This window comes from Canis lupus, chromosome 37, assembly GCF_011100685.1.
Source record: "Canis lupus familiaris isolate Mischka breed German Shepherd chromosome 37, alternate assembly UU_Cfam_GSD_1.0, whole genome shotgun sequence".
NCBI lineage: Eukaryota > Metazoa > Chordata > Mammalia > Carnivora > Canidae > Canis > Canis lupus.
Genome location: NC_049258.1, coordinates 25,897,984 through 25,923,376, shown reverse-complemented (window position 1 = coordinate 25,923,376; position 25,393 = coordinate 25,897,984). Strand labels below are relative to the sequence as shown.

At 61.7% G+C, this 25,393-nt stretch overlaps 1 protein-coding gene across 4 annotated transcripts; it reads right to left on the bottom strand.

Moving 5' to 3' along the window:
* Positions 1 to 137: 137 nt before the first annotated feature.
* ASIC4 (acid sensing ion channel subunit family member 4) lies at positions 138 to 23,714 on the bottom strand. Of its 4 annotated transcripts, none has more exons than XM_038585855.1 (11): positions 23,196 to 23,714; positions 21,853 to 22,741; positions 6,606 to 6,750; positions 6,134 to 6,261; positions 5,777 to 5,921; positions 4,995 to 5,051; positions 2,630 to 2,783; positions 1,215 to 1,306; positions 1,055 to 1,134; positions 639 to 743; positions 138 to 472 (listed from the first exon to the last, which is right to left on the bottom strand). In XM_038585855.1, exons 2-11 carry the CDS (start codon positions 22,432 to 22,434, stop codon positions 359 to 361), a joined length of 1,602 nt encoding a protein of 533 aa, XP_038441783.1. In that variant the 5' UTR covers positions 22,435 to 22,741; positions 23,196 to 23,714; the 3' UTR covers positions 138 to 358. The 4 variants fall into 4 exon arrangements, with proteins under 4 accessions (XP_038441783.1, XP_038441782.1, XP_038441781.1 ...); XM_038585854.1 differs by having other exon boundaries at positions 5,777 to 5,939; positions 23,196 to 23,710; XM_038585853.1 differs by lacking the exons at positions 2,630 to 2,783; positions 23,196 to 23,714 and adding an exon at positions 4,515 to 4,611 and having other exon boundaries at positions 5,777 to 5,939; positions 21,853 to 22,471.
* Between the last annotated feature and the right edge of the window lie 1,679 nt (positions 23,715 to 25,393).

Genomic DNA, 25,393 nt, shown 5'->3' with positions numbered 1-25,393 from the left:
CACCCGCTTCTACATCTCTACCCCCACCCCACCCCCTCCTCCCTAAATATATACAAATTTACAGGGGGTTCCACCCCTACTGGAGTGGGCCCCTTCCTCCCCACCCCTCCAGCCCTCCCCGGGCACCACCAGCCTGGGGGTGGGTGGGAGGGCGATGGACAAGAAGGGCCCCTGTGCAAAGCAGCTGGTGCCAGAGCTGGTGAGAGCCTGCACCGAGTCCCTGCCCTCCCGGTGAGCACCGCTGCCTCCCCCTCCCCATGGGCTGCCCCCAGGCCTTGGGTCCCAGGAGCAGGAGGAGACTGTTGGGGATCCTGGGAGGGGCCCCAGACTCCTGGGTCTTTTTCCACACAGCACCATCCTAGCAAGCAAAGTCTTCAAAGAGGCCTCCTCGGGGGCCCGGAGGGTGGTGGTGGTTGGGGAGCAGGCCGCTGGCTCCCCCACCCTCAATGTGGCCACGGCTTGGGCAGGGACTCTGCAAGGTGAAGAGGGAGTGAGACGTGGACCATGCGAGCCAGACCTCCATGCCCCACACAGCCAGCCTTTCCTCGTGCCCCGGGGCCAGGGCTTGAGGGCTGCTGAGAACTTGGGTCCCAGGAGAGGCCACTGGCTACCCTCTGCAGAGCAGAGCTCATCCTCACCTGCTCTTTCAGCTCCTGCAGCACCAGCGTGGAGATGCCCCCGGTGGAGGTCCGAAGGGGGGTCTTGGGACGGCGCCACACCCGCTTCAGTCGGTCCCAGGACACCTTGGGGTTCGGGGGAAGGGACAGCAGTGGACTCAGGAAACTTGGCAGAGGCCCAGGACCACCACGTAGGACCTGCTGCCCCACACCCCCAGCAGGACTCCCTAATCCTCCCCGCCCATCCCCTTCTCCTAACTCCAGCACCCTCACGCCTTCAAGCCGATCAGGAGACCAGAAACCCCAAGCTGGGCTTCGCAGCCAGGCCGGCTGCATCAGGAAACCTGTACTGCCCTCCCTCCCCCTGCTTTTCCCACAGCCCCTCCTCCCACCTGCACACCCCTGCTGGGTGGCCCCCCCAGGCCCCCAGCCCTTGCCTCATAGATGTAATCTAGGATCTCCAGCAGTGTGAGGACGCTGGCCCCGATGAACAAGCCCATCTGCCCCCCGAGGTCTCCTGGGGGACATGAGAGCGAGGTCAGAGGCACAGGCGAGGCTGAGTCACCCCCACAGAATCGGGTCAGGGCCATGTCTCACCCAGCAGCGCTGACAGGCCATAGGCTGCTCGCTGCTCCATGGCCTCAGACGTCAGGGCTTCAAAAAAGACATCTAGGACCAGGAAGTTCTCCCTGTGGAGACAGGAAGCAGGGTGTTCCCCTGGGCTGTGTCCTGAAAAGGGGGCTGGCAGGGACATCTGGGTCCAGCAGACTCTGATCCGAGGTCCCCCGCACCAGGAAGCCCATGACCACCCTCAGACCCCCGAAGGCTGTGATTGGAGACAGTCCCACATGCATGTCTGTGTCATATTTCGAAGTTAGCCAAGGGCCTGGGAGAGCAAAATAAAATCCCTGGACCTGAAGGAGTCCCTCCTGCCTCCTGCTGTAAAAGTGCAAATGGCATTCACTCTGCATCATCACAATACCTTTCTAGGACTTTCAATGGCTCCCTATTGCTCAAGAATCCACCCCAAATTCTTTTTCTGGACTTCCAAGACCACCCATGACCTGAGCCTTCTTATCCAGACTCCTTTCGTATCTGCTTCTCTCCACACAGCCTGCTGGCAGCTCAGGCTGATCCCACAGTTCTCTAGTTGGGACGCCTCCTCCCTCCTCCTCCTCCTCAGAGGCCCGGCTCTTGCCTCCCCTGCTTCGTCCCTTTAATCTCAGTGGCGGCCTGACAGTCAGTAGCACACCATCAGATATGGCCTCATCCACACATTGTGGTGGGAGCTTCGTGGAGCCATCAGCTCTGTCCCCACAGGACCCACACCCTGGCACCCTGGCAGCCACAGGCTGTTGAGCATTTGTACATCGGCTACAGGGGACCAGACCCCAGGCTCGGTGAGGCCTCTCCTGCCGGCCACCTTGTCCCTCTCCCTCCACACGCCATTCACTCAGTGTGCATTTAACGGTCCCCAGGGTCCTGGGAGAGGAAGACGAGCAGAGGGTGGTAAGCCGACAGGTGGGTGCAGTGAGAGAGAGAGAGAGAGAGAGAGGTACAGGCTGCTGTGGGAGCTCAGAGGAAAGGCGTTTGGATCTCCAAGGGCCTCCCTGGAGGCGCCTGGGTGGCTCAGTCGGTAAAGCATCTGCCTCCGGCTCAGGTCATGATCCCAGGGTCCTGGGATTGTGTCCCACGTCGGGCTCCCTGCTCTTCAAGGAGCCTGCTTCTCCCTCTCCCACTGCCCCTCCATCTGCTCATGCTCCCTCTTTCTCAAATAAATAAATAAAAATTTTTATTTAAAAAAAAAAGCCTCCCCGGAGGTGGGGACACAGGAGTGACTTGGAGGATGGGTAAGGATTAATTAGAAGAAAAGGATTGTGAAAGGCAGCCCTGGCGGCGGGAGCCTCGCTCCCAAGAAAGATGCAGCCCCTCCCGGTCTCCACCAGGCGCCGGCCCTGCTGAGCGTGGCAACCACTACACGCGCGTGCACACACCCGCGCGCACACACGCACCGGATGTAGGTCTCGTTGCGGTTGTACTTCCTTGCCAGGTACCGGGCCGAGCCCCTGTTGGGGATCCGGACCATGGAGATTTCCTTCCCGTAGCGAGTCAGGTTGCAGGGAGTAGGGCAGAAACACGGGCCCTCGGAGCCCCCACCCAAGGAGTCTGCAACACAGAGGCACCAACTGCAGTAGGGGAGGGTGGGGGCCCAGGGGCCCGGCTGCTGGGAGAAGGCGCAGGGGCTGTCCCGACGCAGGCATCGTCCCCGTCCCCGTGAGGGCCCCACTGCCTAGGGGAGCCTCGCTGGGGTGCCTCCCTGAGACTCCCTAGGAAAGCGGGTGAGGACAGAAACCCAGCACCCTCCTGCAGCCTTATCCTTCTGTGTCCCAGCCCCCCGGGGCCGAGAAGTCCTCACGGCTCAGACGGAGGACACAGCCCATGCAGCGGAGCTAATCAATCACACGAGGCCTCAAGACACACACCGGGCTCGGGAGGATGCCGGATGAATGGGATCATATGCTTGTTTTTACATGAGCAGATGGATGAGTGGGCGGATGGATGGACAGATGGGCAGAGGGACAAATGCTATGTTTAATGTGCTGGATTTTCTCGGGGCGCCCGGGAGGCTCAGTCGGTTAAGCATCCGACTCTTGGTTTCGGCTCAGGTCGTGATCTCACAGGTCCAGGTCCGGCTCAGCGGAGAGTCTGCTCGAAGATTCTCTCCCTCTGCCCCTCCCCTGGCTTGTGCGTGTGCACATGCTTGCTCTCTCTCCAATAAATAGATAAATAAATCTTTTTTAAAAATATGTGGGTTTTCTCTGTTCCCCTCTTCAGATCCACTCTCCACGGTCCGGTCCATCACTTCCCCGAGCCCAGGGGGCGGGGCTCTCTGCCGGGAGCATCACCTAGACTCCCTTATCTTCTGGCTTTGGGTTGGGTTCGGGCCAATGGGAGAGACCCCAGCAGGGTCAGAGGGTAAGGCGGGGACAGACGCCAGGGTACTTCTTTCCCTGCTTCCTCTCCACCAGGCACCGGTTGCCTGAGGCTGCTTCTCCCTCTTGTGGCCACAGCATCTGGCCTCTGGGAGAGCCACAGATGGCTGCCTGGGCCCCAGGGGTGCTCCTTCCCTAACTCCCCAGGCCCCAGCAACTAAAGTCTACCTGGTGTTGCTAGTTCTGTGGGGTTTCACCATCCTTGTGGTCCCCGAGTCCCCCCTCGCACATCTGCCTCATCATCGGCCATACTTCCATTGCCCCTTTGGCTGATGCGCTTGGGATGCGGGACAGAGAAGGTCTTGGGGTGGTTCCCCTGCCCGTCCTCTCTCCCTCCCTGAAGCCTCGTCATTTGGATTATTGCAATGGTCTCCCGACCCTTTGCCCTGCTTCTGCTCCAAGTCCTCGCCATCCCTTTTCCGCAGCTGATCAGAGTCACCTTGCTAACATCAGATGGCATTCTTGGCTTGCCTTTAGCCACTGTGGGCTTCCTGGAGCCTCCTCCACTCCTGCTGCCCCCTCCTGTGTTCTCTGCCCCCCAGCCACACTGACCTTTCAGTGCACAGCCTACTCCCCCCCAATACACACACACACTCTCTGGCTCTCTGTGGCCCCCGATGTTTATCTAGCATGGAACTGTTCCCACTGCCTACACCATGCCCCCTGCTTTTCACCAGGCTGGCTCTTCCACACCCTTCAACCTCAGCAAATCAATCATTTCCTCCCGGGATCCTCCCGCCTTCCCAGGTGGAGCTGCAGGCTCCTCCCTGGGGCCTTGTAGCAGCCCTGAGATTCCCCTCTCCAAGGACCAGCGTCGTCCCCTCTCCAAGGCCATCACAGTCCCCGTCCACAGCCCTGCTGGCCAGGAAGCTCCAGGAGGGCAGCCTCTTGGCCCCGCTCTCACCTCCAGCACCAGCCCACGCTGGCAACATCTGCAGAAGAAGGGGTGGATGGATGGATGGACGGATGGGTGGATGAGTGAATCGCAGCCCGCGGGAGACCTACGGACAGGTGGCGCTTGCCTGACCCACATGGATGCTCAGCAGCGCATCTCCCCTCGGACCAAGAGAGAAGTCATTGCACTTTCCCAGAGAACAAGAGCTCGTTTGCTGAGCCACAACAGAAGCCCAGCCCCTCACTCCCGGTCCTGAGTTCTCTGCACTCACCCCCACCCTGCTGCCTCCACTTACCCAAGTGTCCACACCCGTAAAGTCCTCAGAACCCCTGGAAGTATGGGATAAGGCTCGACCCCGGGGAGGTACCAGCCAGGGAGAGACTGGGGGTGGGGCAAGGCAGTGAGGGGAACAGTGGACAGAGAGAGACAAAGAGGAGGAGGGTGGAGAGCCAGGCGGTGGGGGGGGGGGTGTGCAGGCGCAGCACGGACCCAGTGTGTGGTCAGCACACTCGATGTAGATATTGGGCGGGCAGATGGTCTCGTTGCCTGAAAGGAGAGAAGATTATTCCTGGAGTCTACGGTTCCACCCCCTCTCCCCCACCATATCCCCAAATGTGGGCACACACGTGCACACACATGCACACACGTTCGCGCATCCCTATATGTGCATGAGCTTGTACGCGCTTGTGCATGTCCACCTGCAAATGTACGCATGCATATATGCGTGCCAACATACACACACCGGTACGCGTGCGTGCAAGCACAGGCACACAAGCACAAATGTACGTAAGCACACGTATGCGCACACATTAACGTGCCCACAAGCATGCACGTGTGCATTCCCAAATGCATATGTGAAAACAGAAAATCTCAAACAGGGGTGCCTGGGGGGCCCCATCGTGTACGTGTCCATTTTTCAGCTCCGGTCACGATCGATCGCGGGGCCTTGAGATCAAGCCCCCCATGGCTCCGTGTGCACAGGAAGGAGTCGGCTTCTCTCTCTATCCCTCCGCACCCCTCCCCTCGCCCCTCCCTCCTCCCCCTCCCCCCTCCCGGTTCTCGTGCACTCGAGCTCTCTCTGTCTCAGAGAAATAAATAAATCTCTTTTAAAAAATCCCAAACGCATACGCATACACTCACATGAGTATAGACACGCACACAGGTTGTTGTACACATGCACTTGCTCGTGCACATGAGCAGCGTCCTGCCCCGGGAGGTTCTGCGGCCTGGCCGGGCGGCACGGAGGGCTGGCGGGAGGGTAGGGTGCCCACCTGGCATGTGCACCATCCGGCAGTGGCAGCGCTGAAGCACGGCCTCCTTTTCACAGCGCAGCCGGCAGGCAGACACGCTGTAGGCTGAGTAGCCCTGCAGCTCAGGCTCCCTGAGCCCGCTCTCCGCGCGGCAGTTGCCCCAGGGCTGGGGCAGATAGGTCAGCTGCAGAGGGTGGGCACATGGGGTCATGCCCAAGAGTCCCACCTGGCCCTCCACTGCCCACGGCCCCAGCAAAGGCCACGGTGGGGGGCTGGGGGGCTGCGAGCCTCCGACGGGCATGTCCGGTCAGCATCCCCTCTGGGCCCGAAGACCCTGCCCAATGCCCCGTGCAGGGCCCCACCCAGGGAGGTGCTCACCCGCTGTTCTTGGCAGGACACGAAGGTTTGGAAGCCTGGGGACACGCCGAAGCCCAACTGGTGGATGTAGGGTGGCTCTTCTTGGCTATGGATCTGCACTCGGATGCCAGCCTCAAACGACGTCTCGTCTGCACAGTGTAGATGGGGACCTTTGGAAACCCACTCCAGGGGCGCCTGGGTGGCTCAGTGGGTTGAGTGTCTGCCTTTGACCCAGGTCATGATCCTGGGCTCCTGAGATCGAGCCCGCCTCAGGCTCCCCACTCAGGAGGGTCTGCTTCTCCCCCTCCCTCTGCCTCTCCCTCTGGGCTGTGCTGTCTCTCGCTCACACACTCAAATAAATAGATGGAATCTTTTTCAAAACATAAAAAATAATGTAGAAATTTAAACAAAATTAAAAGAAAGGAAACCCATCCCCGGCAGAGGGCCCAGGCTGGAGCCCCCCAAGTTGGCCCCAGTCCCTTTCCCGGCATACTTGTCTCTCTCCAGATGGGCAGGTATTCCTCTTGCTGGATGTCCAACATGATCTCCAGGCCACTGCCCATGCCCCCCGCCCGACTGGGCAGTGAACTCTGTGGATCCGCGTTGAAGGTGTAACACTTCCCATAGCGAGTATAGACCTGCCGGGTAAAGAGAGGAGGAGAGGAGATGGATGGAGGGACTAAGACAATTTCTTAAGCTCAAGGTTTCCTGTCCTGCGAGCAGGCCGCCGCACCTGCTGGACCCCACAGCCCAGCCTCTCTCTCCCCCAAGCTTCTCCCCCAAGCTTCTAGTGACATCTTCTCTTAGATGATCAAAAGGCATCTCCAGCGTAACATCTCAGTAGCAGAGCTCTTGGGGCGCCCGGGGGGCTCAGCGGTTGAGCGTCTGCCTTCGGCTCAGGGCGTGATCCCGAGATCCTGGGATCGAGTCCTGCATCGGGCTCCCTGCTCAGTGGGCAGCCTGCTTCTCCCTCTGCCTGTCTCTCTGCCTCCTCGTTCTCTGTGTCTCTCATGAATAAATAAATAAAATCTTAAAAAAAAAAATAGGAAAGCTCTTGCTATCTTCCCAACTCCTGTGCCCTCCTCCAGTTTCTCAAGTCAGAATCCCAGACACTTCCCTCTCCCTCACCCCTACGTCCAATCCAGCATGTGTGCCGGGCAATTCTACCTCGGAAATCTATTTAGAATCCAACCACTTTCCTGGTGCCTGGGAGGCTCAGATGGTGGGGCGTCTGCCTTCGGCTTGGGTCATGATCTTAGGGTCCCGGGATCGAGTCCCACGTCTGGCTCTGCAGGGAGCCTGCTTCTCCCTCTGCCTCTCCCCCGCTCACTCTGTCTCTGTCTCTGTTTCTGTCTCTCTCTCTCTCTATCTCTGTCTCCACTGCATAAATAAAATCTTAAAAAAAAAAAAAAAAAAGAATCCCACCACTTTCCTTCCATCTCGTGCCCCTCCTTCTCACCATCATCTCCCACCTGGCCTGGCGGTGGGCTCCTAATGGGGCTGCCTTCATCCTTCCGGGCCCTTCCCCATGTAGTAGCCAGAGCGCCCACTGTAAAGGGCATGGATCCGATCAAGTCCCTTGCTGGCTCGAAACCCAGCATTTCCCGGAGAATAAAACCAAACTCCTTTCCCGTCCTGAGAGTCTCCATGTGGTGTGATCTCTCCTGCCACCCCACCCCACCCCTAGGTCTCCGTGACAAATTCAAACGTATGGCGCCCTTCCTTCCCCTGGCCTTTGCTCCCCCGCCTGGAAGGCCGCCCCCAACCCCATCCTTTAAGTCTCAGCTGCAGTGTCCCCTCTTCACACTCATGTGCACACACCACATACACACGCAGCACGACCCTCCCCCGGGGGGCTCGGTGTCGGTCGGTTTGCTCAGTACTCATCCAGACCTGAGATGATCTCGTTCCTCTGTTTGTCCTCTTGTCCAGTGTCCACCTCTCCCCGGGGAGGTTTATGCCCCAGGGGGGCAACGAGCCTGTCTGGTGTCCCCAGCCAGGCCTGAGCCCAGCACGAGGGGCGCGTCTAAGCAGTGCCTGCCGCGCTCCCGGACGGTTCCCGGGCATGGACACCAGATGGCGCCGGCGCCCCGGAGATGAGGCCGAGGCCCCGCCGGCGGGGTCAGAGGAGAGGCGGAGGCGAGGCCCGGCAGCCAGGCTCACCCCACAGAGACGAGCCCCCGGGTCAAACCCATCACAGGCAGCACCTTCCCTGGGGGCAAGGGGTCCGTGCCCTCAATCACTCGCGCGCTCCTCCTCCCCGCTCCTTGGGAACGGTTGGCCCGGTAAGAGCTGAGAGCAAAGGCTCGTCGGTGTTGGGGAGAAGATATCCTAGATGCCTGGCTTCCCAGAGGGTGCAGGAGGGAGAGAGGCTGGGGTGGGGGCCGCAGGACGAGGATCTCTAAGTGGGGCCGGGGGTGCGAGGGCAGGGCTCCCATGCCCCCTAGGATAATCAATACCCACCCCCCTTGGTGCTCTCCTCTCACCCAAACACCCTGCCTCTCAGTCCTCAAACAAAAATGGGCACATAGGGACGCCTGGGTGGCTCAGCGGTTGAGCATCTGCCTTCGGCCTGGGGTGTGATCCTGGGGTCCCTGGATCGAGTCCTACATCGGGCTCCCTGCGTGGAGCCTGCTTCTCCCTCTGCCATGTCTCTGTCTGCCTTTCTCTCTCTGTCTCTCATGAATAAATGAATAAAATCTTTAAAAAACAATGGGCCCATGCAACCTACAAAATGTGGCACCACCCCCCCCACCCCATTTCCTGCACTCAGCAGCTCTGGCATGGATAGGGTTAATGAACCCTATTTTTATAGACCAGGAAAGGACAGCTCAGAGAGGTGATGTGACTTGCTCCAGTCACACAGCCAGTCAGCTAGACGGTGGGAGGACTGGAATTCATCTGGATGCCAGACTTGAGCTGTTCCCACAGCCCAGTGCTGGCAGCTGCCCACCCGCCAACCCAAGCCCAGCCGAAATGAGACAGGTGTGTGACCCCACAGCCTTCGGTCCCTTCTTCCCCTCTCCCTCCTTCCCTTCCACTGCACTCCCGCACACCTTCCTCAGTCTCTGCTGCTTCTCCCATCCTCACCTGTGCCCCCGTCCTGCTCTGCCCCCTGGCCAACTTCTGGGTTCCAGTCTGCGGCCCTGCCGCATCCCCCCTGCATTAAAGCTAAATGCTTAACATGGCCTTTCCAATGGCATCCCCACAGATGAAGAGATGGAGGCTCAGAGAGGTGGGCTGATGACCAGGGTCTCCAAGATCAGTGCTTCTCAAACTTCAATGTGCACACAAAGCCCGTGGGGACCTGGTTAGAACACAGATTCTGATTCAGTAATGTGTGTTGGCGGGAGAGGGGGGTGGGCAAGACTGAGATTGTGCGTTTCTGACAGCCTGCGGGTCCATGGGCTGCCCTTTGAGTAGGAAGGCCCTGAATGAATGGGCGGTAGCCCAGTAAGCCGGCTCCACTGTAGACCTGTGCTCTGACAACACGTCACTGGAGGGAGGGGAACCCCCCCCCCAAACAGGCTGGGTGCGAAATTCCTAGATCCCCAGGGGGTGTGGGAAAGACAGATGGGGGGAATACAGAAGTATTTGCCTCAAATCTCAAGGCACCCACCCTCTTCCTACTTAGGGCCAAAAAAGATGCTGGAATCAGCTCTTGCCGATGCAGCCGGTTTAGACACGCTCTAGTTGAGAGGCTAAGCAAGGCATGGGCTGCATGGGGGACCCAGGCAGGGAGCTGCCCTCAGCCCCCTGCCCGCCCCCACCCCCCAGGGTGCTGCACCGCCTCGGCTCTCCCTGACCACCAGGAACCCTCAGGGCCTCTCTGCAGCTCAGCCCAAGCCTGGGACTGTGGACTCCCCGTGGCCGTGGCCGGGAGCCACAGTTGGCGGCCTTGGCTTGCGAGGAGCCCAGCACGCCTTGCGGAAGGAGGTGTGAGTGGAGGAAAGGAGTGCCAGGTGAAGCCTCCCAAAGGTCCGGTGCTAGGGTGCTTCTGATTTTCTCCTTTGAGCCTTCAAGAACACTCCAGGAGGGAAGTCCTGGTGCCCCCGTTTAATGGTGAGGAAGCTCAGAAGGGGAAAGTGGCTTGGCTAAGGGCCCACAGGAAGTAAAGGACAGAGACTCTAGCAGAACCGAGCCCAACGTCAAGGCGGGGTTGGTGCCTATAAGCCCCTGGCAGGGATTCAGTGAATAAATGACTCTCGTGGGCTCCTGACCCGGGGCAGGGCTTGGTGGCCTCCTTCCTGGTCCGCGGGGACACGGGCTGCGTGCACGACCCGAGGCCCAGCCTCCGGAGGGGGCAGTTGCCTGGCACCCCTGACCTTGAGGGGCTGATGCAGAGTGGGGGTGGCGGAGGGGCTGGTGGGTACACTCCGCGGGGACTGGACGGGCCAGACTGGCAGGGCCACCTGCGCAGCCCAGGTCAGGCCCGACTGCTGGGCAGAGGGAGCGTTGCCCCGGAGACGGTCTCGGGCCAGGCAGGCAGCGGCGGGTGGAATTGCCAGCTCCTAAGTGGCAGAAGTCTGGTGGCAGCACAGCCCACAGCCTCTTCCATGGAGACGGCACGGCAGCTCCGCCTCAAGGTCCCACAGGCTGGCCACTGCTCTCCTCTCTACGGACTGGCCCGGACGAGGGTGTGTGTCCGGGAGAGTCCAGGGCCCAGCCGTGGCGAGGGGCCAGGCAGGGCCAGCATGTGCCTTGACGGGCCACAGGTCTTCTCCAAATGATCCCCCATCAGCCTTTGAGCCCTGTCCCCATCTCGGCCCTCCGTCTTGGCTCCCAGGCCCTCTCACCCGACCCGAGGCTAAGCGCATGGCCTCCCGGAACCCTGGGCCCAGGCTGGACAGCTTCCAGACGGGACTCTCCCTCGTTGTGTGTGGACCCTGGTATCCCTCCCTTCCCTGTTTCTGGCCAGCCCTCTGCCCGTCCCTCTCAGAGCGCTTCACCCTTTCTTGGCCTGGCCCCTGGCCTGGGTTTGCCTCCCGAGTCTCTGTCCCCTGATCTTGGTGTGTGTCCCAAGGGCCTTCGCTGTTCTCCTGGTCTGGCTGTCCTTGGCATCTGAGAAATGACCCATCTGGCCTCTGTCTCTCTGTCTGTCACCCCGGCCTCTGTCATCCTTCCCCATTGGCCTGACTGCCCCCTGTCCTCTCTGTTCCTCTGCCTTCTGCACCTGCACCCTATTTATCTTTAGCTGAGGTGTCCAGTCTCTGTCTCTTGTCTTCCTACTAGACTTTTCCCTGTGCCTGAAGCGGCCCCTGTCAAGCCAGGAACCCCTCGCCAGATGTACTTCCCTCCTTCTCCTCCCTGCCCCCTCGGCCAGGTCTCCCCTGGATGACATCAGAGCTTGGGAGAAATCTGTCCAGAGCTCTCCACTCGGAGCAGTGGCTCCTCACAGCCCCTTGGGTTCCATCCATCCACGGCTCCCATTTCCCCAGAAAGCTCTCCTTGGCTGCCTGGCTTGCATGCACCCCCAGCCCTCCCCAGCCCTCATCCTCTCTGCAGCCACGGAGCCCACGGGGTTAACAGGCAATTAGCAGGGCCAGGGCTCAGAGCGGTGGGGGGAGAGGGCCCTGGGCCTTCAGGAGATAAGAAGCAGCCAGGAGCAGCCGAGAGGCTGGACTAATCCTGGAGCTAATCTGCGGCCTGGGCTTTTATCTCCACTGGCCTTCTGGGCACCCTGCCTCCGCTAAGGCCCTGGCACCTCCCCCCCACACTCTTCCATAGGAGCTCCATCCCCCCACATTCCATTAGCCCTACCCTGATGTGGTCCAGCTCCAAGCCTTTCACTTAGCCGCTCCACCCTGCCCTCCCACCCCCCATCAATGAGCCCCCGGGGTGCCAGGGGAAGGGGGTGCATCTTCATCCTAAACTGTGACTAGCATGGCAGGTTGAACAACTCCTGAACAACACTGGGGTGGGGGGGCAGCGTCCAAGTTCAAAGCTTCCTGCTTCTCTATCCTCACTGGGGAAAAAAGAGGGAACCAATTGGAGACACCTGGAGTGGCTGTGCCCATCAGAACCTAGAGGCCACTCAGTCCAAGTCTGGTCATACAAAGGCCAAAACAGAAGCCTGGGGGTGGCGAGGCACACATCCAAGGACTAGAGTCCAGTCCATTTCCCGCACTGGCCCCAATACTCTCCTCTAACCACCCACCCTGGGGAGTCAGTAGACCCCAGTGCCAGCCGCAGCTCTGCCACGGACAGCCTGTGTAGCTCTGGCCAGTAAAGTGATGTGTCGACTTCTCTGGACCTGTTTCTTCATCTGTCAGGTGGGAACGCGGGTAGAGGAAACTCTTGCCCGATTTATGTCACGGGGTGATTGTAAGGCACGTAGGGAAAAGCCATGTGCAAAGTGAAATCGTGTGCACGAGGCCTCAACATTAGCAATAAGAGTGGTAGAGACCCATAAGAACCTGGGGCAGAGATCGGCCCCTGGAGGTGGTGCCGGAAACGGATGCACATGTCATAGCCTCTTAACTTGGGGAAGGGGCACCTATTTTGGAGTCCTTGAGAACAGGGTTCAAATCCCGGCTCTGCCACCAAACTCGGGCAAACCACCTTGGGTGCTGGTGCATGATTTAGTCTCTCTGAGCCTAGGATTGCTCATCTGTTAAAGGGAAGTGGTAATTTCTCCTCCTAAAGTTAGTTGTGAGGATGAGAGATAAGTTCAGAGTGATGCGTGGTAGGGTGCTCAAGGAAGGCAGCGGGCGGCGATATGGGGTGTAGATTTGTGAATGGAGCTTCTTGCCAAATGGTGCAGCTTTTTTCTTTCTTTCTTTCTCTCTCCCCACCCCTCTCTTTCTTTTCTTTCTTTCTTTCTTTCTTTCTTTCTTTCTTTCTTTCTTCTTTTTTCTTTCTTTCTTTCTTTCTTTCTCTTTTCTTTCTAATATTGAAGTATGCTTGACATTGGTGCAGCATTTTGATCCTGGATTCCTGCTGGTCCCATCCCCAGGGCACCAAGCACCTTGGTAAAGGCTGTCTCGGCAATCTGGGAGAGCCTGTGTTTTCTAGAGGACGGGGCTCCGTCAGAACAGACACCCCCCAGCACTGACGAGGGGGCACTGGCTTCCCTACTGATGAGTTAGCAGCAGTGACCCAACAGGCCTGCAGTGCACCCTGGTTTGTCCTCTGGGCCCTGCCTTTACGGTCTGTGGGATTCTAATTCAGTCATTTAACCTCTCTGCTCCTCCATTTTTTACCTGTAAAATGGGAATAATAATAGACACCCGTCAGAGGTGCCATGAGGAAAGAGATAATAGACACAAATAATGGCAACATCTAACACTTATTTAGTACTTGCCCTATGCCAAGCACGGCCCTAAGCACTGTATATAAATTAACTAACTCCTCAATCCTCACAAAAACCCTATACAGCGGTCACTTATCCCCATTTTACAGACAAGATAATACAGGCCCAATGAGGGTAAGGGACCTGCCCGGGGTCACATTAACACAGCACAGCAGGTACCAGGCAGTCTGGTGGCCAAGTCTGTGCTATAGCCACTGTGTGATGACACACCCCTGGCACAGCACCAACAAATAGTAGGTGCCCAAGAAATGGCAGGTGTTCAAACAACGCATCCGACACTCTTCTGCGAGCCCTGTGCCCTGTGCTGGGCACTCTGCTTGGCGCTGGGGATGGTTCAGAGAACAAAACAGACAATCTCTGCTCTGAGGGACTCTGCCGTCTGGCTGCAGAGGGATTCATTCATTCAAAACGTGTTTGTTGAGCCCCCTACACTCCGAGGCAGGTGTACAGCAGCGGGGGCCGACACAGAACCGCGGCCACAGGGCCAGGCAGGCCGTTGTCAGCTGTGATTGCTGCTGCGACGAGGGGACCCGCACAAGTCCCCCGGGCGGTGGGACAAGACTTGGGTTTGGGCTGGAGAGGCCCTGCGCCCAGGGCGAGCCCGCTCCCCCACCCGGGGGAGCTTCAGAGGCCCGGGGCCGGGGCCGAGTGGAGGAGGACGCCCCCCAGCAGGCCTGGCCTCCGCCCCGCCGCACCCCACAGCCCCCCGCCCCCTGCGCCCAGGCCTGGGAGGGAAGAGGAGCCCCGTTCGTTCAAATGTAAATGCGTGGGCTGCGCGGGGCGGGGTGGCGCCGGGGCGGGGGCGGCGAGGGGGGCGGGAGCCGGGCGCGGGCGCCGAGGGCGGGAGGGGGGAGGGGGGAGGGCGCGGGCAGCCCCGCCCCGCCCCGGGAGCGACCACCTGGGCCTTGGACCCCACCGAGTCGAGTCGTCTTCCGGGCGGCAGTGTTTCCCCTGCGTAGCCAGGCCCTTCCCTGACATTGCCGCTCCCCGACGCAAAGTTACTCGGGGAAGAGTTGTGTTGGCACAGCGAGCGCACTCCGGCCGGGCGGGAGTTCGGGGCCAGGACGGGGGGGGGGGGGGGGGGGGACGGGGGGTGCCCCCCGCCCCGCCCCCGCCGTCCGGCCCGGCCGCCCGCACCCAGGGCCCGCACCCCCGCCCGCACCCCCGCCGCGCGCCCGTCCCTCCCGCGGGGCCGGCGTCCATCACGCGCCCGAGCGCCCCCCTCCCGCCTCCCCGGGCGCTCGCTCCCCTCCCCGGGTTTGCCTCATTTGCATTCCCCCGGCTCCCGGCTCCTCGGCAAAGTGACCTCCGCGCACAGCAGCGCCCGAGGCTTCCACCGCGGAGGGAGACACGCCGCCCGCCGCCCGCCGCCCGCCGCGCCCGGGGAGGGCCGAGGGGGCGCGAGGCCGGACGGCGGGGTCCGGGGCGCCGCGGGGGCGGCCGGCGGGCTCGGGGGCGGCGGGAAGGGCCTTGGGGCCGAGGGGCGCAGACGGGCTCCGAGGGGATTTGAACCCGGGACCTCAGATCCCCCGCGGGGCTGGGAGCGAGACGTGGAGGGCGGCACCGGGCTCGCGGAGCTGCGCCCCAGCAACGGAACCCCTGTTTGGGGCCGGGCCTCCCCGACACCCCGTTCCCCCTCCCCGCACGCAGCCCCGCGGGGAGGGACCAGCCCAGGCCGCAGGGGCCCGGGGGTCCCCCGCCCCCGGCCCGCCGAGCCGCCGCCCCTCCCCCCGTTTGGTATTTACACCTTTCACACATTTGTAAGCTATTATCCTGTCCACGCTTAGTCACCGCTGAGCCAAGCGCCACGGATTTAGCTCCTTTAATCTTTCCTCCTAAATCAATCCTCCATTTCCCCTTAATCATCCCGTGGCTCCTCTCTGAACTCTCGCCGCTGCCTCGCCTGCTGCAGCCCATGCCCGTCTCGGAGCTGCCCCCCCTCCAATCCCAAACCGGTGTCCCAAGGGCAAGGTGAACATTTAGGGGGTGGCTTGGCTTTCCGGCGCTGCGGGCCCCCTGCCCGGGAGCCAGGAGGAGGGGTGCAGACACCCCTCCACCCCCTCCCCCCTTTCCGGAAACCCATGGCACTCTGAACCTCGCCTCCGTCCTCTGGAAGACCCTAACCCTCAGGCCTCCCTCCCTGGTTCTGGCTGTCCCCACCCCCTCTACAGCTGCTGTAAGGAGGTGGCATTGCCGGGTGAGCCTGGAAGGGCCTGGAAACACTAACTCACCAGCCCGAGGCTCCCCTCATCCCCTCCTCCAGGGTGCCAGTCCGTCTCTCCTTGACCACCCTGCCTCCACCCTGCATTAGCTCCCGCGCATGGGCACCCACTGACTCCGCGGCCTGGCCTGGGCAGCCCTGAAGCTCAGCACTCCTGGTGCTTCTTGGGATGCTCGCGCCTCCCTGCTGCCCACTCCTGATCCTTTCTGCCCCCCACAGGCCTGGGCCGGGCAGAGGCAGCCCTGCTTTGGGCCCCAAGAAGGAGCAGATTCCTCCTCCCTGGAAAGCACAGGGGCAGGGGTGAGGGGTCCAGGAAGGAGCACAGGGAGGGGAGAAAGAGGAAGGACAGGAGGGGGACACTGGGGCCATTTCTTCAAATGCTAATCAGCATCTTCCGGCAGTGCCACAAGAAGCTGAGCTGATAATGAGCCCAGCTCGGGGCTGATTCCTGATTAATGAAGAGGCCACGGGGCTGCTGAGTGGGGCCGGGTGGGGCAGGTCCCTCCCAGCCCGCCCCCTGCCCTTGCAGACCGGCCCTCTGTAACAATAGCAGCCTCTGCCCTTGGATGCTTGGCTGCAGCACTCAGATCCCGGGGCCCCCAACTCCACTGGCCAAAGGGAAGCAGCCAGGTTGGGAGCACCCCCTCCAGGAGGGCCTGAGGTTGGGAGCACCCCCTCCAGGAGGGCCTGAGGGACAGCAGCCAGCACTGGGGCAGGAGGTGGGGAAAGGGAACCCTTGAGTTCTGCAATCCAGGAGTTGTAGGTAATCCTCAGAGTATTTTTTAAATCAGGAAAGATTTTATTAAAATGATCAAGACTTGGGCTTCTCTGGAAACCCCCCCAAACACACACACACACACACACACACACACACACACCCCTGGGCATCCCTGACCATAGGGCCATAGTTAGCTGGGGCTGAGAGCACTGTTCCCCTCAAGCAGGTGATCTTCAGTTTTGCTCAAATCCCACCCTTCCCTGTTGTGTGCCCTCCCCGACCTGACCTGCCTGGCTTCTCCTGATGGCAGGACCAACCCGGGTTAGTTGGATTAAACGTTCTTCAGACTCATGCCTCCGGAGGAGACAGGGCTGGACAGAGGGTGAGGATAAGAGGTAAGCCCGCCCCTTCCTGGGTCAAGGGGGCAGGGGGCAGCCCTGGGCCCCTTTGGAGCCAGCAGCAAAGGTCTGGAGTTGTGATGTTCCTGGGGTGGCCCTCCCACAACCAAGGAGGCAGGGCACAGATGATCGTACTGGCCTGGCCGCACCAGCGGGGAGACTGGCTCAGGAGGCAGCTGGGATGGAAGGCTGGGGACCGCCTCGGATCTGGCATGGGAGAGCCAGGGAGTGCTAGAGCCATCCCCACCCCCTCCTGGCTCCCCCTGCCAGGGAGCCGTCCAGGCTGGCAGCTGGGGTGGGGCTGGGAGGGGAGGGAGGAGGGCAGGGAGGGGGACTGCCCAGCTGGAAGAGGCCTTGTCTAATTGTGCCTGATTAGTAGAGAGGAAGAGAACAGGGCGAGTGATTAATAGTCACGGCAGTCACCAGCGAGTGGGGAAGGAGGGCTGGGAGGGGGAGGGAAGTCTGAGAGCCAAGAGGGGATGGAGGCCATGAAGTGCCCACAGGTTCCTGGTGGCCTGCCCCTCCAGGGACTGTCTGGACCCCTGACGACCCCTCTGAGGGGCCAAATCCTACCTCCTGCCTCCTCAAGGATTCTCCACCTCCCCCCTGCCTCAGTTTTCCAGACCGTAGAATGGAAGAGAAAAGACCAAGGTCGTGGCCTGCTCCTCGGAAGGAAGGTATATGTATTTGCTCATCTGGTGTTTCCAGACACCTCACTGTCCCTAGACCCAGACCCTATGCTCAGCTCAACCCGAGACCTCGGCCCAGATGGTAGATGGTGGGGCTTCTGGCCAGAGCCCACAGCCACCACCTTACATCCTTTGACCCCAGTCGGAATCCCCATCCCTGCCCATTGTGGCAGCCCGAAGCTCGTTCCTAGGACCACCGAGAGCCATGCTGTCCACTACGGTTGCCCCTAGCCACGTGCGGCTGTTTGAATTGAACGTTCATTTTCATGTCCCGCTAATCACCTGTCAGATGCTCAACAGCCGGTGTGGCCAGTGACCACCCTGCTGGACAGCACAGATCCAGAACACGTCCATCACCCCGGAAATGTTCTGGAGAGCGGGTGTGCACGCTTCCCGCACGCATGCACGCGCATGCATATTTGGGAGGGGCGGGTAGCCGCAGTGCTGGGAATGCTGGAACAGCGGAGGGGGGTCAGGGCAGGGGAAGGCCAGGTGAGGGCCCATAGCGGAGCTGCCCGCACAGGGGGTCCGAAACAGCAGGTGGTGCTGGGCAGTCAGGTGAGACAGCAGGCAGTGGGGTATTAGCCGTGGAACAGCAGACGCTTCCAGAAGACACACTGCGTGCTTGCCAGGCAGCGTGCTAGGTTCTTTGCAGCCATCTTTTTAAGCCTCACAACTGCCCGAATCTTTTAGGTTCTGCTACTGTATTTACTGAACATAGAAACTGCGGCTCATGGAAGCTCTCTGACTTGTCTGAGGCCACACAGCTGAAAGGGGAGAGCCGAGGTTCAAATCCAGCCAGCCGATCTGGCTCGGGAAGCCGCACACTTGACTGCTCCGCCGTGCATTCCCCAGCTGAGAGGAGATGCTGAATTTTAGAGCCACCCTAGCATTTTACAGCTAAAGAAATGAAGCCTGGGGAGAAAGAGTGATTTCTGCCTTCTAGTAAGTGGGCAGGCTGAGAGCAAGCCGCAATGGGGAAAGCATGGTTGGGGCTCGGAGCACCGGGGTGGGGGGAGCAGATGGCGGTGGGAACCGGGAGGAAGGCAGAGAACATATAGGTGGTGAGAGCAGGAGGCGAGGTGGGAGTGGGTGGGTGGGGACGAGCTTGAGCGAGGAGGGGGAGGGGATGAGGGGAAGGGACTGGGTGAGCAAGGTGGAAGGGAACTGGGTGGAGTGGGGAGCATCCCGCCCCGCCCCCCGCCCCCCCAAGCTCCTCTCCCCTCTCCCCTTCCACTCTCCTCCTCTCCCCTCCTCTCAGCTCCAAACCTCCCAGGCCTGCCTCATCCCTTGAACCTTTCCAATCCTCTTCGGCCCAGAGTGGCCTCTCTCTCTGAACTCAGGCTCCTACTCTCCATGCACCTCTTTTGGCAGTTAACCCTGGCACCTCTTGGCCCTGCTTGCACGGCTGGTTAACCCTCGCATGGTTGGTTGAGCTTTTGAGCATCCCTGTGTCAGCCTCACCGCGAGAGTGGAGGCTGCTTGAGGACAGGGACAGGGACTGGGGACTGGGGTCTGGGGCTTCCCTTCGTTGTTCGTCCCCACAGGCCCCGCAGGTTCGTAGTAGGTGCGCAGAACTCAGTGTTGACTGGGTGAGGGACTGGGAGTCGGTGAGGGGGTACCAGGGAGTGTGGGGGCGAAAGCAACTGCGGTGGTAACAGAGGCAAGAGCAGCAGCTTAGGGCACTGGGGGAGGGCGCGTTACCCAGAGTAAAAATAGGCTGGAAAATGTGACATTTATTAACTTGGATTCTGGAGGAAAGGTCACAGCAGAGTGGGGAGTGGGAGGGAGGAAACGGAAAGTAACAGAAAACACATCGCAGCCCCTTCCCCAAAGCCTGTCGCTGTCACTGACCGTGTCACCACCCGTGCCCTGGCGGGTTTCCCGCCAGCTGGTCCCCTACCCATCTCCCTACCAGATGCCCCTCACGAGCTCTGTGTTCTTAGCACGGGGTCTGCTGTGGAGTTGGCGTCAGAGACCCCGTGTCTTCATCTGCTGCCCCTTCTCCAGAGTGGCCCCACAGAACACCCGCTCTGGCCCACTGCCTTGGGTCATGGACTGCCATCCCAACTGATAATCCCAGACCCCGCTGGCAGCAGACTCAACCCTAGAAGGCCAGGTCCAAGGGAAGTTACCCTCAGCAAATGGGGAATGGGATGGGGTGTGGGCAGAAGGGTCTGGGGTCTAGCCCAGGTGGGGCAGCCACGGAAAGCAGGACCCAGAGGGGAATTCCTGTCTCCCTGGGCTTGCTTTGCCCCTCCGCTCTTCTCGGGCCTGCCACAACCCCAGAGCTGAAGCCCACAAACTTCTCCTCCCCTCCTCCCCGCAGCCCCAGAGTGTGAGAAGGCCTGTGGGATGTCCATCCTCCCCTTGAGCCATCCTCAGGATTCCCAGACTCCCTGCTCCCTTGCCCTCCAGGAACCTCCTTTCCTAGAGCCAGGCAGGAAACCCCTGCTCCCCTCACCTAACTTCCCCTTCTCCATGTCTCCCTCTCCCCTTTCCCCTCCTTCCTTCCCACTGAGGTCTCAACACACTTCCTCTTTCCTTTCTACCCCCAACTGGGGCCAGAGATGCAAACTCCTGCTCAGAGACACAAAGCTCTCATTGATTCCTGCCTCAACAGCACCGCCTGAGACTGGGCTCTGTCTGGACGCCCCCCCCAGCTCTGAAGGGTGAGCATGTCAGCAGAGGGGCCCCAGGGACCCAAGGGCCACATGCACACTCTCAGCACCTCACCTCCTTGGGGACTCCCGCAGTCCTGGATTTGGGAACAGTGATTTTTTTTTTCCTAGAAGAGGGGTGTGCAGCCCCACAAAAGCTCCGTGGCCCCCAACCTGGCGCAATCCCTCCTTTCTATCCCTTCCTCCATTTCTACCCAACTCCCCTCACATCCAATGGCAGGAGGACCCGGAGGCTGCAGGCATGGGTGGTGGTGAGAGGAGCCCGTAGGCCTAGTAGGGCATGTTTCCCGCTGACGCCGAGGCAGTGAGTGAATGGGAACCTGGGCAGGAGGAAGGAAAGCCGCCACCCCATCTCTGGGGCCAGGCCATGGGAGGGAGGCTGGCTGGAGCGGGCACCATGTTGATGCCACGTATTTGCATATGCGCTGGGCAGTGGTGACAAGGATGCGAACACGCATGTACACAATGCTGGGAGGCACCTGGGGACTGGGGACAGGCATCTCAAGCACCAGGGATAATAGAGACCCCGTGACCATGGGTGAACGGAGCACCGACACACAGACAGACTGCACACGAGACACGCCCCCCACGCTCACACCTGACTGGGAGGTGTGCATGGGAGGGCAGCCCAAGCCGGCACTCCAATCCCAATGAGTGTGTGTGTCTGTGTTCACACACGTGTGAGATGTGGCACCAGCAGGCCCCACATGGGAAGCAGGGACTGAGGTAGATGGGGGGGAAGCGTCACCAAAGGGCACGGCATCCACCGTGTGGCCCTGCCATCAGCAGCCAAGTAAGAGCTGGGATGTGGGCACGGAGATGAGGCGCGCTCAGTGTGTGGGTGTGCAGGTGTGCACGTGAGTGTGGTGATGGGGACACTGAGTATGAGACGGGGGGGGTGCAGGAAACTGCCCCCAGGGTTGGGGTGTGTGCCCGCGTGCGTGTGTGCGCGCGTGTGCGCGTGTGCCGGGTCGCAGTGAGGGTGAGCCGTGAACATAAGAGTGAATGAGTGATTCTCAGTGTACGAGCCAGCGCCGGGCCAGGAACAGCAAGAGCCAGGAAACGGAGGGAGGGAAGGCGGGAGACGCTGGAGGGGCAGCATGAAAGAGCGTGTGTGAGCGAGTCTGTGAAAGGGGGTGTGTGTGAGAGACACAGAGACAGAGAAGAGACACTGGCGCCCAGTGTACGCGAGGACCAAGATCGTTTCTATCCAGCCTTGCCGGTGGCGCCAGCTCCCCGGGAGGCAGCCCCGAGTCCCTCTCCTGCTGGAGCCCCCCAGACTCCCTCTGCCCATCACCCTCATCCACGGGGGAGAAGAATCCAGTAGCCGCAGAAGAAAAAGGCAACCAGAGATAAGTGGGGGCCAGTGGGTCCAGCCTTGGCACGGCGCCTCCCTTCCCCCCGCGAACTGCCGGGCTTCAGGGGCCCCTGGGCCGGGTCCAGGGCCTCCTGCACCCCTCCCCGGCCCCGGACCTGGGCGCTGCAGCCGCCGCGGACCCAGGAAGAGGAGCGGCACCGGGTAAGCCCCCAGGAGCATCCCCCGCTCCGTGGCCGGGGAGCCTGAGGGAAACCCTGGGCGTGGGGGGACACGAGGCCGGCCTCTGGCGGCGGCCGGGAGGGAAGCCCTGTCGAGGATGCCCCTGCCCGCCACCCTGTCCCCGCGGCCCCCCCCCAGCGGCCTCTGGCCGCCCCAGGCAGGCGGCCTGGCTGGCAGGACTCACCACGGAGAAGTTGCTGGCGGAACAGTGGTGCCCACTGAAGTTGCAGCTCTTGAGCATGTCGGCGAGCTGGTGGCCGGTGCGGTTGAGGATGTCCACCATGTCGGGCTCCGGGTAGCGCAGGCCGGCCGCACGGTGCCCGTCCCGGTCTTTGGGGGGCAGCCCCGTCAGGTTGGCCAGGTGGAAGATGTCGGCGTCGCTGAGGGCCGAGTGCCGGAAGCGGTTGATGTTGCAGAGGGTGACAGCCGGGAAGCCCGCCGCTGGGGCTGGGGCGGCGGGGTCCATCGCCACCAGGTGAGGCCGGGTCAGGTAGCCCCGGGCCAGGCCGGCAGCCTGGTACAGGAAGGCGGCCAACGAGGTGAGCAGGGCCAGTGCCCACAGGGTTCTGCGCAGTCCATGGGGGCCCCGGCCACAGGCCCGGCCCAGCCCGTGCAGGGTGCTGGTGCTGGCAAAGGTGGCCAGGTCCCGGGGGGCTGCCGCCCCCTGTGCGGCCCCCAGGAGGCTCTGCTCATCCCCTGCCTCCTTCTCCTTGGGTTTCGCATCCTCCTCTGCAAATTTGATTTTGCACACAATCTCGATCGGCATCTGTCCCCGGCTGCTGGGACTGGCCGGAGCCTCCCTGCCCCTGTCCCTCCCTGGCCAGCAGCCCCCGGTGCCCTCCGGAGTGGCGGTGGCAGCGGCGGCTGCTCTTCTAAACTCAGGGCAAGCGGGAGGAGGACAGGGACGGGGTGGGGGCCCGAGGTGGGGGAGTCACTCCCACTCCCAGCAGCTCCGCAGCCCTGGTGCTGCCTCTGCTGCTGCTGCCTCTGCTGCTGCTTGTCTCTCTCCTCGATCGTCTCCTTGTGGCTTCCCTTATCAGCACCAGCACAGCTGTCAGCCCCTGCGTGTGTCCCTGCGAGCGAGCGAGCGAGGGAGTGAGCGCTGCTCCGCCACGCCGCGCAGCCCCAGCCGCTCCGCGCAGCATGTGCTCCGGAGCCCACCCCGTGCTTAATAATTCAGGACATGTCAACAGCGTTTCACCGGCGCCACTGGCGGCAAGAGCCAGGCCGGGGGCGGGGGAGCCCCCCACTCACCCCCCTTCCACCCAGGACAGGGATCCCCAGCCCCTGCCCTAGACCTTCATGGGGCTGCCCCCAAACTCTAGCTGCACCCTAGGCACTCATGGGGTCCCCAGGCGGCCCCACTCCCAGCCCACCCAGGGAAGAGATTTGCACCCGAGTCCTCAGCCCATTTGGCCACTTTATAGGACCACGCCCCAGAAGGGTCAGCCAACGCCATCCCCCACCTCCCTGACTCCTGAACCCCAGCACCTGGCCACCACCGCCTGCCCCCACTGCCCCACTCACAGCGGCTTCCAGAAACTCCTTGGGAGAGCCACTTGTTTGAATGAGGGGGGGGGCAGAGGAGGGCAGGCAAGGCAGACAAGGGGACATCCGTGACTCCACCAAGATTCGTGGCTTCCCTGGAGCATTGCTCCCAACTTCAACATCTACTGTACCCCTGCGCACCCTGGGATGCTGGCCGCCCCCTCCCCATCCCCCCAAACTCAGTCACTTGTGGGTCTGGGACAGAGGACACCCTGGCTGACTTGCACACCTATGGCCACTTGGCTAACCCCACACGTTTCCCAGATCCCTTGCCAAGCCTGGCTGGGGGTTGCGGGGTGTGTGTGTGTGTGTGTGGGGGGGTGAACAGGCCAGGGTGCAGAGAAGAGGTATGAAGGGGTGGGGAGAGGGTGTGGAAAGGAGGGAGGGGAAGAGCCCACACAGGGATCTGGGAGGGAGGAGAAGTGTGCGGGCTCCAAGGGGAGGGAGCACTATCCCAGAGGCAGAAGGGGGGGGGGGGTAGCCGAGTAGGGCAGGGGAGCCCTGGCTGGCTCACTGGCGGTGGGGAAGCAGGCACCTGGGCCGTTATTGCGGGCGGGGCTGGGGCCCCAGTTGGCAGCCCAGGGGGAGGAAATGCCTGGGTGCCCGCGGGGCGGGTCGGTCACAGGGAGCAGCTTGTGTTCTGGGGGGCCCCCTGAGTGAGACCGTGAGCCCTCACGGGGGAGGAAGCACTTGTCCCCCAGACGAAAGGGGGGGCTGATTAATCGGGGCGCTAATGAGCAGCAGGGAGAGGAAGCTCAGAGGGGCGGGGGAGGCGGCTCCATCGATCCGAGCCGCGGAACCAGCAGCTGAAAAAAAAGTGAGAAGGGAATCGATCTGAGGGAAACGGCAGCTGCTGGGGATTAGAGCCCCAGGTCCACCCGCTGCCCAGAGGCCACCCCTCCCCTGCGTCAGGCCTGCCCTGCCAGTCGCAGCCCCCGCCTGGACCCAGAGGAGGGGCCGAGGGGTGGCCACCCTGGGGAGCGGGGAGTCACTGCCCACCCCGGCGGCCAGGCCAGCTCAGGCCCCACGGGTCACCAGTCAGCCCAGCACGGAGCCCACCAAGCCCTGGCCCCGGCCACGTCAGCGCCCTGCTGCGGCTGCCTCCGGCCCGTCCTCAAAGTAGCTTCCTCGGGGGCCCTGTGGCTGGGCTCCCCCAGCTGGGAACACGAGACCCCCGGGGTCAGGGCTCCCACTGGCAGGGGCCCAGAGAGGAAAGGGGATGGCATGGGAAGCAGCTGCTGAGTCAGCACCCATAGCCTCGGGTGACCACAGACAGTGCCCCGGACCCGGGTGGCCCCCTGCCACGCTCTGCCCGCCAGCCCCCCAGACTCCCAGACCCTTCTAACATTCCCGCCCCACCTCCTCCTCCCCCAGCCTCTCTTCCCCTTTCTCCTAGTATTGATTTTTCTTTACTGGTTTTTCTTTTTTTAAAGGTGATTTAATTGCTTTTTTAAGGTTACTTTAGTCTGGGGCTCTGCCAAGAAAGCGGGGAGCTACCCCTAAGCTCTCCCCAGCACTCCGTTGCTACCCCAGGCTCAATGCAAGTCCCTAAATTGCCCTGTGATCCACCAGGGTCACAGGGTCATACTCCCCAAACGTACTGGCCTCCGTCTACAGCCCAAATCACACCCTCTTTCCTGCGGAGGGCCGGGCAGGAAGCCTCTGAAGGAATGAAGTTGGGGGGATGCGGGGGAGGGGAGTTCCAGGCCATGGGGAAGTGGAGCAGCAGTTAACTGTGCTCACCCCCACCGCCCCACGCCAGCTGTCTCCAGTCTCCAATCGTCCCCAGGTCCCCATCATCCAGCCTTCCAGACCCCTAGGAATCCGGTTATGCTTGGTGGGAGTCCCCTCCCACATCCCCTTTGCCCACCCTGCACCTCCCCCTGCAGTCTCCCCTGCCCCCCTACACCCCTTCCCCTCTGGCCCCCGTCCTTTCCCCCCTCCCTCTCCCCGCTCCCCTGCTTGCCTCCCTCTCTGCCCGGCTGCAGTTGGGTGATAATCTCCCTCATTTAGCCTCCCGGCTGCTTCCCCGGCTCATTGCCCAGCTGGTCCCTGGGGCCCGGCCCAGCTTCTTCCCCACCCCCACCCCCAGCCCTGCGCCCAAGCTCCCGTCCCCTCCTGGCTTCCCCCACCTACTCCCCTGGGACCAGCTGCCCCCCTGCAGTGAGCATCAGGGC

Bases quoted from the DNA above. Each gene is read 5' to 3' on its own strand.
- ASIC4 (XM_038585854.1), bottom strand. From the start codon at position 22,434: ATGCCGATCGAGATTGTGTGCAAAATCAAATTTGCAGAGGAGGATGCG. The intron at 6,262-6,605 runs GTATGCCGGGAA...TACACTGTGCAG, and splicing joins GCCCATCTGGAGAGAGACAA to ACGAGACGTCGTTTGAGGCT. The intron at 5,940-6,133 runs GTGAGCACCTCC...CACCCTCTGCAG, and splicing joins TGTCCTGCCAAGAACAGCGG to CTGACCTATCTGCCCCAGCC.